At 40.6% G+C, this 17,467-nt stretch overlaps 1 protein-coding gene across 1 annotated transcript in view; it reads right to left on the reverse strand.

Annotated features, from left to right (window-relative positions):
- Positions 1–17,467, reverse strand: part of CEP164 (centrosomal protein 164) — a 77,660-nt gene that overhangs the window by 7,577 nt on the left and 52,616 nt on the right. Inside the window, exons 29-31 of the mRNA XM_018562864.1 lie at positions 16,309–16,504; positions 8,642–8,749; positions 168–276 (exon numbers count right to left, since the gene is read on the reverse strand). Coding sequence (XP_018418366.1) covers positions 168–276; positions 8,642–8,749; positions 16,309–16,504 — 413 coding nt within the window. The remainder of the gene's footprint in view (positions 1–167; positions 277–8,641; positions 8,750–16,308; positions 16,505–17,467) is intronic.

Here is a 17,467-nt window from a genome sequence, read left to right on the forward strand (position 1 = left end):
CTAATCAGCAAAAAAAACAGCAAGGTTTTAATGGACCCTTTTCTAACCCTTAACGGCTCTAACCAAAATTAAACTGCACTGACCAGAAGAAAGGTGACATGTTTTCATGGGGTCCCTAGTTTAAAAAATGGGGTATAAAAAGGTATTAACAAGTCATTGAATCTCACATCTGTGTTTGTCCATACTCATCACGCTGCTGGTATCATCAGAGTCACTAACATCGAACGTCACAAGCCTTTTATTTCTTCTGTCTTTCAATGCCTCCTCTTCAGACACCTACACAAGGTTAAGAAGCAAAAAGTTTGACAGATAAAAGGCTTTCACAATAAACTGAATTAACATTTATTTTTCTGAGAACTTATCTGACAATTTTGCGGAATAATTTCTAACTTAAGAGTTATTTTCAGTTTCACCAAATTGTACAATTATTTATAGAGACGCAAGTTATAATGTGGAAACTCTCCACTATACTCCAACAGCAGATGACAAACGCAGTAATGTAAAAAAAACAAAGTTTATTTTACGTTTGTTTAAAAAAATCAATTTTTAAACTTCCATATTTTTATATGATTAAAAACCAATTAATCCTACAAAATTAAAGGGCCCATTCACACCCTTGCATGCATTAAAGTGTGTAATCTTTGTGTGCATTGTGGTGCTAAGGCAATCTATTTATTCTGAAAACATATATAAATGCACCTAAACTATTTCTGACAACACAACTCATCACAGCACAGAGCATTCACATCAACATATTGTAGTGCTCTATTCTTCAGGCGTGTTTAGTTCAACTGAATATGTAGCCAAAATAAAAGCAATGGATGGTGAAATAAAAGGAAAAATTAAAAAGCTGATTTTGCTGCAATACTTACCTGCTATCCAGAGCTGTCCGCAGCAGTACTTTTTTTTCTGCCACTAGATGTCCTCAGTCTTTTAGGTAAGATAATGGTCAGCATCATTCAAACCACTTTCTACAAGCCAATGAAAAGCAGCACACTAAAGAGTTCATCTCTGTATAGAGACTGCAAGAGGCTGGTACCAGGTAAAAATCAGGTAGTTATGCTGCGTGCATTAAAAAAATACATTCAATAATGTGTTTGTGTCTTTTTTTATCTGCCTTGATTACTCCCACTGACGCCGGGGCATTTTCTACCCCCACTGACAACAGTCTGGCCCCCCTAAAGTCTATAGGACAGTGAACTGGACAATTGTTTAGCACAGTGGTTCTCAACTCTTGGGTCGCGACCCAAAAGTGGGTCGCGACACCCTCTGCAGTGACACGCCTTAATGACCAAGGAAACATGTGGGTCCCGAGGTTACACAGGTTGAGAACCACTTGTTTAGCAGGTAGTGCCTTACACTATTATTTCTTTGGTTGCCTTTTTATTGAATGTACGGAGAAATTAAGGAGAAGTATTCAGGCTACAGTGTTCCCTTTAAATCCAAAACAAATATGGCAGTAGAAAAAGTAAAAGAGCAGAAATTTAAATGGAGTGAATCTAGGTCTGCGAACCAAATGTTTCATAGACTATAGCATCCAAGATGAATATAGAATAAATACACAGCGTTAAATACTCTAAAGTGAATACATGTGTGTCTGTACATAAAAACCGTGTCAAGTTGTCAAATCATACGTGACTCCCATGTATATTCAAAGTGCATACATTCAGTGTTTTATATGCAAGTGGACAACATTAAATCAAGTCCGACATCCAGATACAGTGTTTAAATCGTGAATGAAAAAATGTTGTGTGAACAAAGTGTTTAAAAAATTCGTACATTTAAAATTTAAAATCCAGAGATAAGATTTAAATTTTAAATGTACGAATAAACCACCTTTTAACTACACTATGAAGGGCCTCTCTTTCTTTGCATGAGAGAACAAGCACTCTTTAGCTGGAGAATTGATGGTAGAGAAGGTGCCGACAAGACACATCAAACTATCCTACTCCGTTAAATACAAGCGTGTGGGGCTGTCTGTTACAGCCGAATACCTGGGGTGAGTACACACTGTTAGGGGAATGGTATTGATCTCAATACACTCCCCAGAATAAGGATTGAATGTACATCACCGAATATATTGAAACACTTTGTTACCTTTTTTCACTTGGAATGGACTGAAAAATACCACAGGGACTTTCATATTGTATTAATATCTTTTATTTTATATATTTAAAAAAAAAAAAAAATAAGTGATGTAATACGCGGTGGAAACGAGCAGATATAGACGATCGGCAGGCTATGGAGCCGCTGATCGCCTATATGTGAAACACCCGGTAACGGGTGTTTGCATTGGTCGGGTCTTTTCTTTCTGCCCGTGCGTGCCCGCTAGGGGGCGCGCGCGAGCAGAAAAAAAGGCTGTCTGGAGACGGCAACCCGCCAATGCAGCAGTGCCGTCCGTCCGTTTTTTTACAATGGGCGGACGGCAAGTGGTTAAAGTTTTGCACAAACAAAGATCACAGATTTATTTTTTTATTATAGGAATACATCACTTATAGTTTGTTAATAAGATACTTATTTATTGTGATCACAAAGGAATTTTTTTAACACTTTGTTCACACAACATTTTTTCATTCTCGATTTAAACACTGTATCTGGATGTCGGACTTGATTTAATGTTGTCCACTTGCATATAAAACACTGAATGTATGCACTTTGAATATACATGGGAGTCACGTATGATTTGACAACTTGACACGGTTTCTATGTACAGACACACATGTATTCACTTTAGAGTAATTAGCGCTGTGTATTTATTCTATATTCATTCACTAGACCCTAGAGGTCTATATCACAGCAGCTTCAGCCTAAATACTTCACGTATTTGACTAAACATTGGTGTAGATTGGTTTGGAAAACTAGCGCTGCCCATTCAGTTAAAAATAGCATCCAAGATGTTTGGGTTAGCTCCACTACTGATTCCATTTGATGACAGCTACAGAAAATTTGGCTCATATGCTTTCAGATTTATTACCCAAGATCTATATATTTGGGACCACTTGGCTAAATTATGTATAAATAATAACATTACTGAAGTTCTCAAGAGGTAATCACCTTTTCACTGTTAGGATTCATACAACAAATGTTTTTTCTTTTAATACCAGATTATCTAATCATATTATCTTAAACTCATTTTCAGTGTCCTTTCACCTTATTTTCTTTTTGACGGTTATCAGAGCAGAAAGTGAGAGAAAGTTCACTCATGACTTACCTTCACTTTCTGTGCAGTTGATAGATAACAGACAGAAATCTCCTTCATGGGGGCACAGACAACATTTACAATCCAACAGCAAAACTGAACGAGTACACAGACAACAATTCAAATCTATATTTATCTCAATTAATAACTCTGAAGGAAACATTTGTAAATAATGTTACTATATTTTTCCCTAGCTTTGTACCCAACAGTTTAAAAATATATGTAACTGTTAAAAATAAAGGCTTCATATGCCATAACTATTAGGGATACATCGACCAATACCATTTTTTCCAGACTGAGTATGAGTAACTATTCTTTTTCGCAAGTAATCGCCGATACCCATTACCGATACTTTTTTTTTTTTTAGCGTAATTTGACAGTTTTTCTAAAACAATACAGACTAATGATTTTAGCACAGTGATGGAGCACAAGGTCCCGGTCCCAGCTGCAACCGCTGCGACCCTGGTAGTTCTGCCACTGACATCAAGCTGTAGAGGGACTAGAAATCTCCGCAATACATTATAAAGCAATGCAGAATACCATCAGCTATAGAGGACTACAAATCTCAGCAATACATTATACAGCAATGCAGATTGGCACCAGCTAAAGAGGACTGCAAACCCAGCAATATATTATACAGCAATGCAGAATAATAATAAGCTTCATACTCTGTTGCTTACCAGGGCTGTGCGGTGTTTCGGGGAGGCTGTGCGGAGTCTGACCAGGGCTGTGTGAGGTCTTACAAGGGCTGGATGGGGTCGCACCAGGACTGTCACGGGGTCTTAGGAGGCTATGCGGGGTTGAACCATGTCTGCGTACGGCATCTCACCAGGGCTGTATGGGCGGGTGTAACCATGGCTGTATGGGCGGGTGTCACCACTGTAAAAGACAGCCGCTGCAGGTCCCGAGCAGGCGAGGTACCTTTACGTCAGCAGCTCCTGTTTAAAAATTTGAAGAGCCAGTATCGACGATTCTTATCAGGGGATTTTCACGAGTACTCTTAAAAAAGGCCCAGTATTGGCACTGATACCAATTCTGGTATCGGGAATTGGTGCATCCGTACATTAAACAATAATGCAGAATAAAATTAAGCTGTATACTCTGTGCTGCTCCGGGGTGCTGGCCTCCTGTCTCCAGCAGAGGATCTCAGGAGGGCTGTGTAGGGTCTCAGTGTGGCTATGCAGGGTCTTGGGAGGGCTGTGCGGGGTCTCAGATGGGCTGTGCGGGGACTCACCATGGGTCCAGTTAGTCTGGGAGCTGGTGTGCGGGGGGCAAAGTTTTAGGAAGGAGGAGATGATGTGCGGCAGGCGCTTTAAAAACAGGCGCCATGGTTTACAGAAAGGCTGCCTTGCTGAGGACCTCTGCAGCTTTCCTGTGAACCGCTCGCCTGTTTACAGCGCTGGCTTCAGTTCAAAAATGTAAAGTGCCTATATCGACGCTTAGTATCGGGGCATTTTCACGCGTACATGTGAAAATGCCCAGTATCTGCACAGATACCAGTATTGGTGCATCTCTAGTAAATACGTATATATACACATATCTTCTGCACTGATCAATCTTTAGATCCACAGGCCCAAAGTTAGTATATATAACAATCAGCATAGAAATACCAGAGGACACACGGGAGAGTGTAGACACAAGTGGAAGAGAAGACAGAGCTTTCTACCAGGCTTACTAGGACTGACACACAAATGTTCAAATCTCACAGTTCCCCGCAGGTACTGAATCCCAGTGTACACTGCTTACTTACAGACAGACAGACAGACAGACAGACAGACAGACAGACAAACAAATAATCCAGCTCTTGAGAGTCAAGAAATGCAGGGCATTCGCAGTCTTTTGAAACACTTTAGTCTGTTTTACAGAAAGACTTCAAATATAGAGCTGACAGAACAGGCCATGCAAAAGGGTATTTTCATGTGTACAGCTGCTTTCTTGAAGCATACAAGGTAATGACCAAACTGGTTCATCCAAATTTTCATTACTAAGCTGTAGGGGTAATTAGTAAGAAAGGTCACGAAAGAGTCATGGTGCATGTAACATAGGGGACTAAAGTATACTTTTAACTTAAAGCATCTATCCATGGTTCATTACAAAGTGTAATCAGAGGAACTATATTGACGATCCCAGTGGTAACATAGGAAAGGAAGTCAATGAAAGCCCCATACTACATACTAGGAATTTTCATACTAACAGAAGAGCCATAACTGAAGAATCAGATCAAACAGTTTAAGTGGTCTGGGGGATCTTTGCTTGCGATTGTTAATCATTTGTGCTATAGAGGGCATGATAAAAGCATATTGGGGGGGATTTGTCAAAACTGGAGCAGACAAAATCTGGAGCATATTTACACTTCAACCAATCAGTTTCTCAGTCTTATTTTCAAATCTCACCTGAGCAAACTGAAAAGGGATGCTGATTGGTTGCCATGGACAACTGTTACAGATTCTGTCTGCTCCAGTTTTGATACATTCCCCCCTATGTGTTTTAAATTTGCCACCTAAAGGCATTTTTTGTCTTCTGTAAACCTGGATCGAGGTTTTAAAGCAAAAGTACACGGAGATTCTGGTGCAGTTAAGCCATATGTTGACATGCTATCCAAAAAGACATATAGATGTGGCACTGTCCCTGATATTTAAAAATTCTGTAATAAAAGTACAAGGTCCTCCAGGAGACAGGGGTGGGAGGTTGGTACTGTGAGGTGGGCTTACTCTACCACAAAAGTATTGGAAAAAACTATATTTGCTACATTTAGAAACAGCTCTTCCAAAAATGTTTTGGGGGTCAGGGCACTGGCGGAACTACCAGGGTTGCAGCGGTCGCAATTGCGACCGGGCCCTGGCATTCCGCCACTTGGGGGGGCCCAGCAAGGAAGTAGAGGGCCCCCCCGTGATCGTTACAGGGTCTTCTGCACCTTACAACAACCCCATAAATGATGATCCTATTGGATAAGCAAGACTTCCTCAATTGATAAGGTATCCAGCACTTTATTGTTGATTGTCTGCACTGGGGCTGAAGAGGAAAGTACGCTGTCTTCAAAGATAAGGAGGGGACCATCTTGTTTCACTCTCCAACCCTGACTGAGCTTCCTGTGGGACTGTTAATGATGCTTTGGAAACAGTATGGCTAGACAGGAGGGCAATGACGTTTGAGTAGGCCCAACAAGCACTTTAGAATTGAGGCAGTAGTCAGGATAAGCAAGACAGAGAATTGCTGAGGAGCATCCGTTCACATGCTTGAGCGGGTCAAACCTTTTTCCAATACATTTCAAACATAAATTTACCCCGAATTTTAGAGAATTTTAACTTTTCAGATTAGGGCAACTAAGCAGAATCAAGTTACTGAACAGGGGATGTAGTTACCAGTAAACATGCTGAATGTTTCCACAGAAATACACAAAGGCCTAAAATACTGTGAGTATCCCAAGCATAAGGAAATGCATTTAATTACTCAGTGAAGATATGTGACATAGTTCTAAGCTTTTTTTTCTGGTAACTAAGTTGCCAAGAAAATGTCCCAGAGAGGCTTTAATTGAACATCACCTCTTGAGGGCCCGTTCACAGCATCCAGTGCATTCATCGCACAGTCCCATGGCATGAACAGCAGGGCATTACGGTACCATGCGTTCTGGTGCAGGCAATTACACTGCGGACGGGAGGCATGTCTGCTGTGCCATTGAAATGAATGGAACCTCCACGCACCCTCCTGCCCCAGAACGTGGGGAGGCTCTGCGATCCAGTGCATTCATGCCACGGAACTGTGCGATGAACGCACTGGATGCTGTGAACTGGCCATACAGAGAATATGTTTTAGGAAGTATTTCCTTCCTACTGTTCTTAAAGTAAATGTATACTCTCTGATCCAGCGCTGACTCCTCTATCCTTGCTGGAACTTCCTGTCCCATGGTGTCTGCATGCAGGTGCACGCGTCCATAGACTTAGCTTGCGTCTCTCCTCGCTCCCGGCTGAAAATCCGAACTGCGCATGCGCCCGCCCCAAGATGCTTTGCGGCTGCCCGAGCAGTTTCGGATTTTCGGACGGCAGCACGCGGCGAAGGCAGCGGTACATTTAAACCGCTTTTAACGCGTTTTTGTTTTTTTTTCCCTTTTTTGATATATCTACTGCTTGCTAGCAGCAGATGTATGCAAAAAAAACGGAGGGTTTAGTAACCCTTTAAGTGCCTGTTCACACGACGTCCGTTTTGTGTGCTGACCGGCTCTGTACGCTGCTGCACTCAAAATGCATCCCAATGTATCCCTATGTGTTTTATGGGCTCCAGTTCTCACGTGCGCAGTCCGTTCAGCTTACGACAGAAAAAATACTGCATGTCACATTTTGTCAGGTCCGGATACGCAAACGCGCACGAAACGCAACGAAAATGGAACGGAAACGCAACACAGCTAAGGAGGAAAAAAAAGAAAAAATTGTATTCTTGCTCCACTTATTATGATGTCATCAATATTGACAAAAAATTAACTGTCAGCATCCGGACCGAAAACGCGTCAAAAACGCACTGCATCAGCAGCTCCACGTCTGCTGATCAGCACCTGATCAGGACCTGATCTCCTGTGAACAGGCCCTTAAGGCTTTGATGAAAGAAGTCAGTTATTTACTCATCAGCAGTGACCCATCTCTTATTTGAGGGCTCAATCTGAAGTTTCAATGAGACAAACTGTGCTTGAAAGCAGGCAGCTATGCTAACTCTTAGGAATCCTTTGTACTAAATGTTTATATGTGATATGTGAGAACATATACATATATATATATATATACATACACACACACACACTATATATATATATATATATATATTAGGGATGCACCGATACCACTTTTTTAAGACCGAGTACGAGTACCGATACTTTTGATCAAGTACTCGCAGATACCAATTACCGATACTTTTTCTTAAAGGGACAGGTCACATTTTTTTCTAAAGCAATACAAACTAATGCTTTAAGGTCACTTTCTTAATATTATGATTCATGAGATGACGAGGGAGCCTGACGCCGGCTTCCCGGGCCAATCAGAATGCCGGGCGATGCGTCATTACACGCTACCCAGCTTCCTGATTGGCCGGTAAGTCGGCTCCATGCTCTCTCATCACAAGTGACCAGAGAGCATGGAGCCGTTTCCTGGCCAATCAGGAAACCGGGCAGCGTGTGATGATGCGCTGCCCGGCTTCCTGATACAGGAAGTACTCGTGCTAGGTATCGGAGCATTTGGGCGAGTACGAGTACTCACCCAAATACTCGGTATCGGCACCGATACCGATACTGGTATCGGTATCGGTGCATCCCTAATATATATATATACACATACACACACACTAAAAATATATAATAAAATGAACCAAAACAAGATTGCTTGTCACGGATACTATATTTAAAATGGATAGTTTAAAATATTCCCAGAATTCATCCATTACCAATGATGGATATTGTACCTCCTCTAGAAGAGAGTTCTCTAGCTCCTGCAGACATTGTTCCTTCTGCTGCAGCAGAACTTGTCCTTTTTCCATTGTGTCATGAATGTCTTTTAGATTACGAGCCTCCTGTGGGAAAACAAGGCATTCATTAGTAACTATGCATCTACTCACAATACCAACAAATAAATAATGAACACTGTGCTATGGATCATTCCGATGAGAATGCATAATGTCCATGGGTAATTTATGTTGTGCAGTTTGGAGTGCCCAAAGACATGCAATGTAGTAACATGATGCTACTTTAAATAAATACATTGACAATGGCCAAGGTCTTTTTATAGGCATGTAACATAACAATGTTATCAGTGTTAGCATGCTGTCCTTGTAATGATATAGTGTATTTATACCACATAAATGAATAGACCACAGATTTCACAATGAGCCTTAGGATTTACACAACAATAACATGCCGCTTGATGTAATAATGTAGACTAATAAATAACATGCTGTTATCATGGCTTACCTACTTCTCTCTCTCGTTCCTTTAGCTGGCCTCTTCCCTCCTTCTTCCTGTGGTGCCTGAAAACTGGCAGATGTTTTTTTGGGAAGAGGGAGAGGAGACTGGGCCCTAAAAAAGCCTCCCATAAAATAACATGATGATTTTTTTTTTAACAGCCTTTTGTTGTGTGTGCTATGCTCGCTATAATTTAAAGAATAACTGAACCAATAATGAGGGCTTCCTTATTTATAAACAAACTATATTTATATGTATGCAAACATGGGAGAAGATTAAATGATATTCCACTAAAAAGTTCAAATATTGTCAGGTGATGTGAAGGATGAAAACTGTTCAGCCAGCCATGATCTGCAATGGAGTGAGGCTGATAATTGCAAATTTTTTAAGCATAATCAAAAGGTAAATTCATTAAAGAGGTATTGCAGCAATTTGTTTTAAAAGTAAACAAGTAGCACATAACCATGGATTTCCACAGAACTATGAGGTAGTTAAAAAAACAGCACATCAGAGGAAAGATTTACATCTGGCTGGCCTGGATCTTCCACCCACTGTCCCTGCTTGGGAAGTCGATCCCCAAATACTTATAAGGGGTAGTCTCCCAAAGAAGGAGATTCTCATGAGACTGCCCCGTGGTAGCCAAAGGGGATCGCTGCGTAGGCATAGACAGTGAGATGAAGATCTAGGCTGGTCAGATGAGATGTAAACATTTTGGTGGGCCTCGTCTGCAAAAACATGGTAAGCATCCAGTCAGGTTGATGAATGATAGGTTAGTTAACGTCGGAGATTGGGGGGGTTAAAAAGGGTATTTAAAATTTATGAGAAAGTTACCTTTTAAAATGGAAATATGGATAATATAAAAAATGACATATATGCAGTTTTTCTCTCTACCCAGTGCCCCCTGTAACATAGTGTTATTACTTGTAGATCTTAACGTTAATTAGAGTAAACATAACTTTCCACAGTCCCCTCCTTAACATTACACAGGGGAGAGGCTAGGTAGGCCAGTATAAAGCAGCAATTATTAATTTTTTTAAGTTATGCTATACGAATGAGAACATGCAACAAATTCCAATTTGGCTGCTAAAGTGGAAATGTACTTTGAACCTGAAGGCTGTAATGCAACATCATTTAAACATATTGCTTTTATTTTACCACAGCCAAACTCTTGCAAAGAACTCAAAATCAGCTTTGCCTATTACCCAAGTTAAAAGAAACATTATGTGGTCTAAATAATGAAAATATATTTGCAATCCTGCACCACACTATGCATAGGTTTACAGCAGTTTGGTCACCTTGCATAGACTGCTACATGCCTAAACAACTTTGGCCAAACCCTATTAACAATTTAGCAATATGGACATATGTTCACCTGGACCGGTCTTCCTCTGCCACATTCTCCTGATCAGCCTCCACCATAACTCCCCCTTTCTACTTCTCTATCTTCCCCCACTTCTTCCTCCTTTAACCCATTTGGCTCGTATCTTTTAATACTATTGTTAGGTTAATATACTTGGATATCCTGATAATGGCCTCCAGCCCAAACTATGATTTATAAGCATTAATAACCTTTTACTGCAACTTCTGACTACTTTGTTAGATATCCGTCTTGATATGGAGGCGGAATAGAACCATACTCCTCCATCATGAAGAAAAAAAAATTTCCGCCCAGAATGCACATCCATTCGATGTTCTTGCTCTCAATCTTAGATCAATAAAAATATTGCAAATTACATTAGAGCAAGGTGTTCTAGATTAGGTGCCAATGACTAAAACCTCCTCAGGGAGTATGCAGCTGGAACCTGTCTTTTTAAAATCTTTAATATCTACGGTCTGGTGCGCTCTTTGATATGGAGGTGTGTGGCACCCTAATGCCAAGATCAAAAGAGCTCTCAATGGCTTTCAAAAAGAAGGTTGTATATTAGCCTAGGAAGTGGTTTATAAAGATCTTCAAATTATCTGAAATCAGTCCTTCTGGAGTAATGTGCTATGGGCTGATAAATCAAAGACAGAGTTGTTTGGCAACATAGACATGTTTGGAGCAAACCAATGACAGCATTTCAGGAGAGGAATCTCATACCAACTATGAAACATACTGATGAAAGTGTTATGGTTTGGTGTCACGAACCAGAGGTGTAGACCCTTTCCTCAATACGACCACTTTCTCTGAGAGTGGAGTCTAAGAGATAGCTGATGTTCTGCCAGGGACCCCCTCCTGGAAGTTTGGACTTAGCTGCAAGCTACCACCAGGTCACTCAACAAGTAATCATGGACACGGTGGAGAGTAGGTGCCCAGAAAACTGTAAATGTGGCTGCAAAAAAACTGTAGCATGTAGTACAAGTAAAATGTATAGCACTAATGGCATAGGTATCACAGATGGTACAAGGGAGTACTAGTGACAGCAAAACAAACCATGAAAGCAAGGTTGCACTGGTATTAATGTTCAGTAGTAGCAAGACTGCACTGGTAGCAGGGTGATGAGGTAGCAGGATGTACTGGTAGTACAGCTGTACTGGCAACAAGGTGCATTGTCAGTAAGGTACTAAGGTGGCAGGGTGATGCAGCCATGTGTCATGTGATGCAGCCATGAGACACTGGGCAAAACGTGGACGTGTCTGCAGTTGTGGGACAGAAATTAGGTAGGTGAATGAGGAAGGCTAAGTCACTGTGACAGTTGTTTTGCTGTTTCAGGGCCTGTGCAGCTTGCAGCCATGGAGTCAGCTATGAATTCTACAACATATCAAAATGTGCTTGATGAGAATGTAAGGTCATCTGTCCAAAAGTTGAAGTTAAACAGGAAATTGATTTTTCAACACAAAAATGATCCCAAGCACACTAGCAAATCCACCAAAGAATGGATCAAGAAGAAGAAATGGTAATTGACTGCCCTAGACAAAGCCCTGATTTGATTCCCACTGAAATTTTATAGGGAGAATGTGAAAGACAGTCCATGCAAGGAAACCCACAAACATCTTGCAGCTGAAGGAATTTTGCTTGGAGAAATGGTCATAAAATTTTGGGCAGTTGTGCAGAATGCCTACCAGAAGTCATTTCTGCTAAAGGGGGCAATGTTCTGCAACCAAGGTAGTACTTACTTTTTCTATTGTACACCATTACATCAAAACTATCAATATTTTTGGTGAATAAATGGTTGAAAAAGGCAAATGTTCCTCGAGTTATCACTTTAACATATCACCTTTATCAGTAGGCACTGTGTGAATGCAGAGTGCTGTACATAGAACACATCACAGAACACCGTCTCAGTACTCATTTCAAGAGCCCTCATCTCTGAAGCAAGCAGTGGGCTGGCTCTTGGGAGGAGTTAGGCGAAGTTTAAAATGCCTTAATGCGTGGATGTCAGGCAAGCTGAATTTGCATGCAGACTGCCTAGGTCATGTAATGCTGAGCCTCCAAGATTGAAATACAGAAATCCAATGAATGAAGGGGGTGAGCCAGGAAATGAGGCAGCCTCTATCTGACTTGTCGCATCTCCTAATGCACCCTGTGTGAAACGTACAGTGTGCAGTGAAATCAGAATAAGCCACTTCAGTACAGGAGAGGAGTCTATACAAACGTGCATGGCTAAATATAAGGCTGGAGTGTTAAGTGGTATTTTTCTAGCACAGAGCAAACATATTTAACTGCTTGCAGACCGGCCACATTACATATACGGCCAGTTCTAAACCCTACTGTTCCAGGAGGACGTAGCGATACGTCATCCCAGAATCTCTAGTGTGCGTGCGGGCCCAGCACACAAATTAATGTACAGTGTTGTGTGACAGAGTCATTTTCAGTCAAACTATCACAGCACTGAAATCTGAAAAATGGCCTGATAATGAAGGGGGTTTAACATGCCAGTCCTGAAGTGGTTAAAGAAGCATTCTGTCCTTTTTAAGTTGGACTGGATCATTAACAATGCCAAAAATACAAGTCTGTGGGTACAAATATTTGGTAAAGAGGATGCAGAATACATAAAGTCTATTACTTTAGGTCAGAATGGGTAAACCAATGGTTAACTCCAAAAAAGCGCAAAAAAGTCCCCCGATATCTGAAGCATTTAATTAGGTCTCAGTGTTCAGTTTTTCATCTGCTACAGTTTAGCTGCTGTATAATATACAAATCCAAGCTGCATGAGATTATCACTAGATAAAATAATGTTCCATGTATCTATAACCACTTCTTTCTACTCAAGGCCACGTCTGAAGAAAAATCTTTATGCTTTTGAAACCATGCCTTATTGAGTGGGCATGGTTCAGTATTTTGTAGGACTGAGTAATAAAGGGAGATTCATCTCGTTTGATCACATCTTAAAACAGTCGATTCAATAGTAGCATTTGAAAAAGTAACTGCTAGTAAACTAAATTTCTTACAAGCAATTTTTTTTTTTAAATTAGAAAAGTTGACTTGATAAGATCCTCCTTGAAAAAAAGAAGGAAAAAGCTTTTATGGATGAAAGGGGCAGGAGAGGCAGCTAGATGGGTAATAGCATTGCAAAATACGTCATGAAAAGTTACATTTGTACTTTCCAGGGCAATACATGTATTAAACACTACCAAAAGACAAATCAAAGTTGCGAGGCTAGAAAAATAAAAACAAACAGGGTAGATAGAGGGGCACTCCCAAATGCTCTGTGCGATTTATAATTTTGGTCTTACCAGTTTCTTTAGGATTTAGATCAATGGGGAAGACATGAGGCCAATTCACATGAAACATGAAAAACTGCCAGACTTATTTCGAACAGGAAAAAGGGCATGGAACAGTCTTTCAATGTCTGCTAAACACACAAGTCCCCAGACAGTCTCTCCTCAAAGTTTCCAATTGTAAGCCCCTTGGTATTGGGGATATTACTATTATTTTAGTCATGGGATCTGGTGGATTTACAAACAAAAGAGGCAAAGTCAGGCATCCATTCCTAGTGCCTCCTGCTATTTCAATTGGTTTCAAAGTCATTGAGTAAATTTAAGACCAAAACCTGAACTTTGACTTTCCAGAGGCAGGGCCATTTGGCCACATCAAATGCTTTAAACAAATCTATAGAGAGTATGTTTCCCAGCTTGGTGTATATCGAAGACTGGAAAACAGCCTTGAGAAATATATATACCATAACATTTAAAAATTAAATAACATTTGATAGAAGAGTTCTTACTGGGTTTAAAAATCAGTACAATGAAGCACCTCATTCATTGTTGAGTGAAAAATATACAGGTACATTACTGAGCCTAATTGACTGAGTTTAGGTGGCTATTTTGAGTGAGGCAAGGATATAGCAACTGCAAGACCCTGAAAGCTAGCACATGCAACATCTTACCAACTGTAGAAAATAACACACAAATGTATTATTAGAAACACAAAATCCCTGATGATTTACAATATTAGAATACATATATTATATAATGCTATAGCAGTCCTGTATACTGCTGTTAAAATATCAAGTGTTAGGAATACAGTTCTGCATCTTTATTTTTCACTGTTAGATAAGCATATCCCTTTTTGAATGTAACTCCATAGCTAGTGCACATTGTTTACATTACAATTCATTTTGAAATTATTATGTTTTGTGTGCACTAGTAATGTTAAAGTTATGTAAATATTTGTAAATCTGTGAAAAAAATTTTTTTACAAAAGAAAAACCATGAACTCTGTATAGTTTCTGTGTCTGAAAGATATGTGCTATGGGGATATGTAAAGCATTTTAAATTTTGCACTGCATAACATTTTATAGCCGCTTATGAAAACTGGTTAGGCCATCTAGATCGCAAAGGGGTAAAGGCATCCTTAGGTGTCAAGTTGGCCATGTATATCAGGTGTTTGTCATATATCAGGAGATTGAAATTGCATAATGGTGTCGAGGACACCAAACACACATGTGCATTATACCCTATAAGAAAGTTTGTTCTACTACCCCCCTAGTACAAGTGTTATCTCACGAAAACCAAAATATATGGCTAGGAGAAACCAGCTTTGATGGATTTCCTTTCGGCTGGTGTATTTAATGAGGTTCGCTATTACCCATAGTTGTCAACATATGCAGGATTAGGTCTTCTACTCTGTAAGGATACCTTAAAAAGAACCTGTGCCTAGTCTATTCACATTAAAATATGTACTGTACATATTCACAACAAGCAGCAAAATCACTTTAAAATGAGCCCCCATTCACCCCTGTAGCGTGGAGCAAGTCATCTTCAAATTTCACAACAAAGGCACAGAGGAAGTGTGTGTGACACCCCCACCCACCACTAAGCAGTACAAAATTAGTTTGGAGGGAAGAAAATACCTGATACTTCTGAGTATGGAGCAGCATGTGCTGGTGATTGGCCCAGTACTGTCACATGAGGATGGGCAGACAGTTCAAAAACCCACTGCAAGCTCTAAATAGAACAACACAGAGCCTACATAAGGCTTGCTTTCCTTGCTCCCAATGTCTCAATGGAACAGAGAGGGAGGGATGAAAAGCATGTGTTGCTGGGGAGGTGTAAATTGCATGGACAAAAAATAGGATCGCCTTAAACACAGGTCTTTCAGAAACTGCCGTGTGAAGCTGAAAGTAAAGTCATTTAATTTTAAATAATAAATTACTTGAACACAAAAATTAGTAAATACTGGCCTAGTTAAAGATAAGTTATCTAATAAACCAATGCTAACATGATTTAATAGTATTGTATGACAAGGAGCAATTTATAGTTGCAACAACATGGTTGCATGACTAATACTCTGTGTAAAGAATAGGGAATATTTTCAGATCAAAAGAAGTCAGCTACAGCTAGCACTGCTGCTTAACTGAGTCAGTATAAAATACTTATGTACGTAGATAAAGATGGCTTACGTGACAGCATGTACATACTGAAGATGAATCGACAACAGAAAACAAATACACTGGGGATTAGAATTATGTTAATTTTAGCTAGATGTGTTTGAATTAACCAATGCTGTACAGGGATATTTACAATGTCCCACACAGTCATTTCTGAAAACCAGTGCAAATGGAGCAGTCACTTCTAGCAACCAATCCAATTCTTTGTCTCATTTTCTAAACTGCAACAGAAACGTGGAAACAAACTTGGGATGTTATGATGGCCAACACCCCCACCACTTCCCCCTGCACTAGATTTCATAAATCGGAGTCAGAACTGTCCTTGTGAACTAGTAGTTGTTAAATATTTATAAAATTACCTCCACTAAGTTCTTCCTGATGCCTTCTAGTTGGTGAGCTTGCTCTGAATCTTGGCCCTCATGCATGTTGTGACGCCACTGTTGTTTAGCCGCCTTAAGCAAAGTCTGCCGTCGGCACATAGAATGGGTCTGGAGCCGTAAAAAATCTTTAGCTTTATGTATAGATGCTCCTTGGGAGGAGATGTAATAACGTAAGCTATTAAAAGACAAAAAATATTGACATGAACATTAGGTACATAAACCCAACTAAAATGTATTAAGTGGGATAAAGATGGAAGCATGACAGGTACAAGTTCAATGACCAAAAAGACTAGAATTCATCAAGTATCAATTATTTTAGATGCTAAAGAGGGAGACAAAATTTAACATTTTATGGATCTCTGCTATAAAATGTTCTACCTTAAAAGGAGAACTATGGGGTCAGGGCTTTTCCCCATAGTTCTCCTAAGGGTAACGGGAGAACACAAACTAGCATTCTCCCATGACCCAAAGCTCAGTATACCGCGAGCTACAGCTCACGGTATACGGAGACGCCGCAGCCGGGACGGATCCCGACAATACTGTCTGGATCCACCCAGCTGCGTGAGTGACAGCTGGCTCTGCCTGTCCAGAGGCAGAGCCAGCTGTGCCCACCCCCTCCCCCGTCCGTTTCGCCAGTCAGCGCTGGAGTATCGGACAGGGGGGGGTCCCTGCAGGGAGCCGTGAGTGACAGTCACGGCTCTCTGCAGGGATAGATCGAGAAGTGAGCGAGCGACGGTATGTGTTCGCTCACTTCCCGATCTACTGAGCCGACCTGTGACAGATTCATTGTCACAGGCCGGCTCAGATTATGAGGCTGAGTGAAAATCACTCGCCTCATAATTATCCTTTAAGGGCTTGTTCACACCAAGCGCGTTCCAGGAGCAGAGTAGTTACAGACTGGATCAAAACTGAGTCCAATGTATTCCAAATGGTATTTTGGGCTCTAGTTCACACGGCAGCGTTCAATTCCAGAGCATTAAAAAAAAACGCAGCAAGCCCTATTTTACCTGCTCTGGAACGCATGCAAACGCATCAAAAGCGCAAACAAACGCACTGGAACGCACTGAAAGCCCAAGAACGCGGCAAAAAACGCAGTATAACACACTGCACTGCGTGTGTAGAAACTCATGCAGATCTG

The sequence above is a fragment of the Nanorana parkeri genome, unplaced genomic scaffold (assembly GCF_000935625.1).
Source record: "Nanorana parkeri isolate BGI_ZX_2015 unplaced genomic scaffold, ASM93562v1 scaffold608, whole genome shotgun sequence".
In the NCBI taxonomy this organism is placed as follows: Eukaryota; Metazoa; Chordata; class Amphibia; order Anura; family Dicroglossidae; genus Nanorana; species Nanorana parkeri.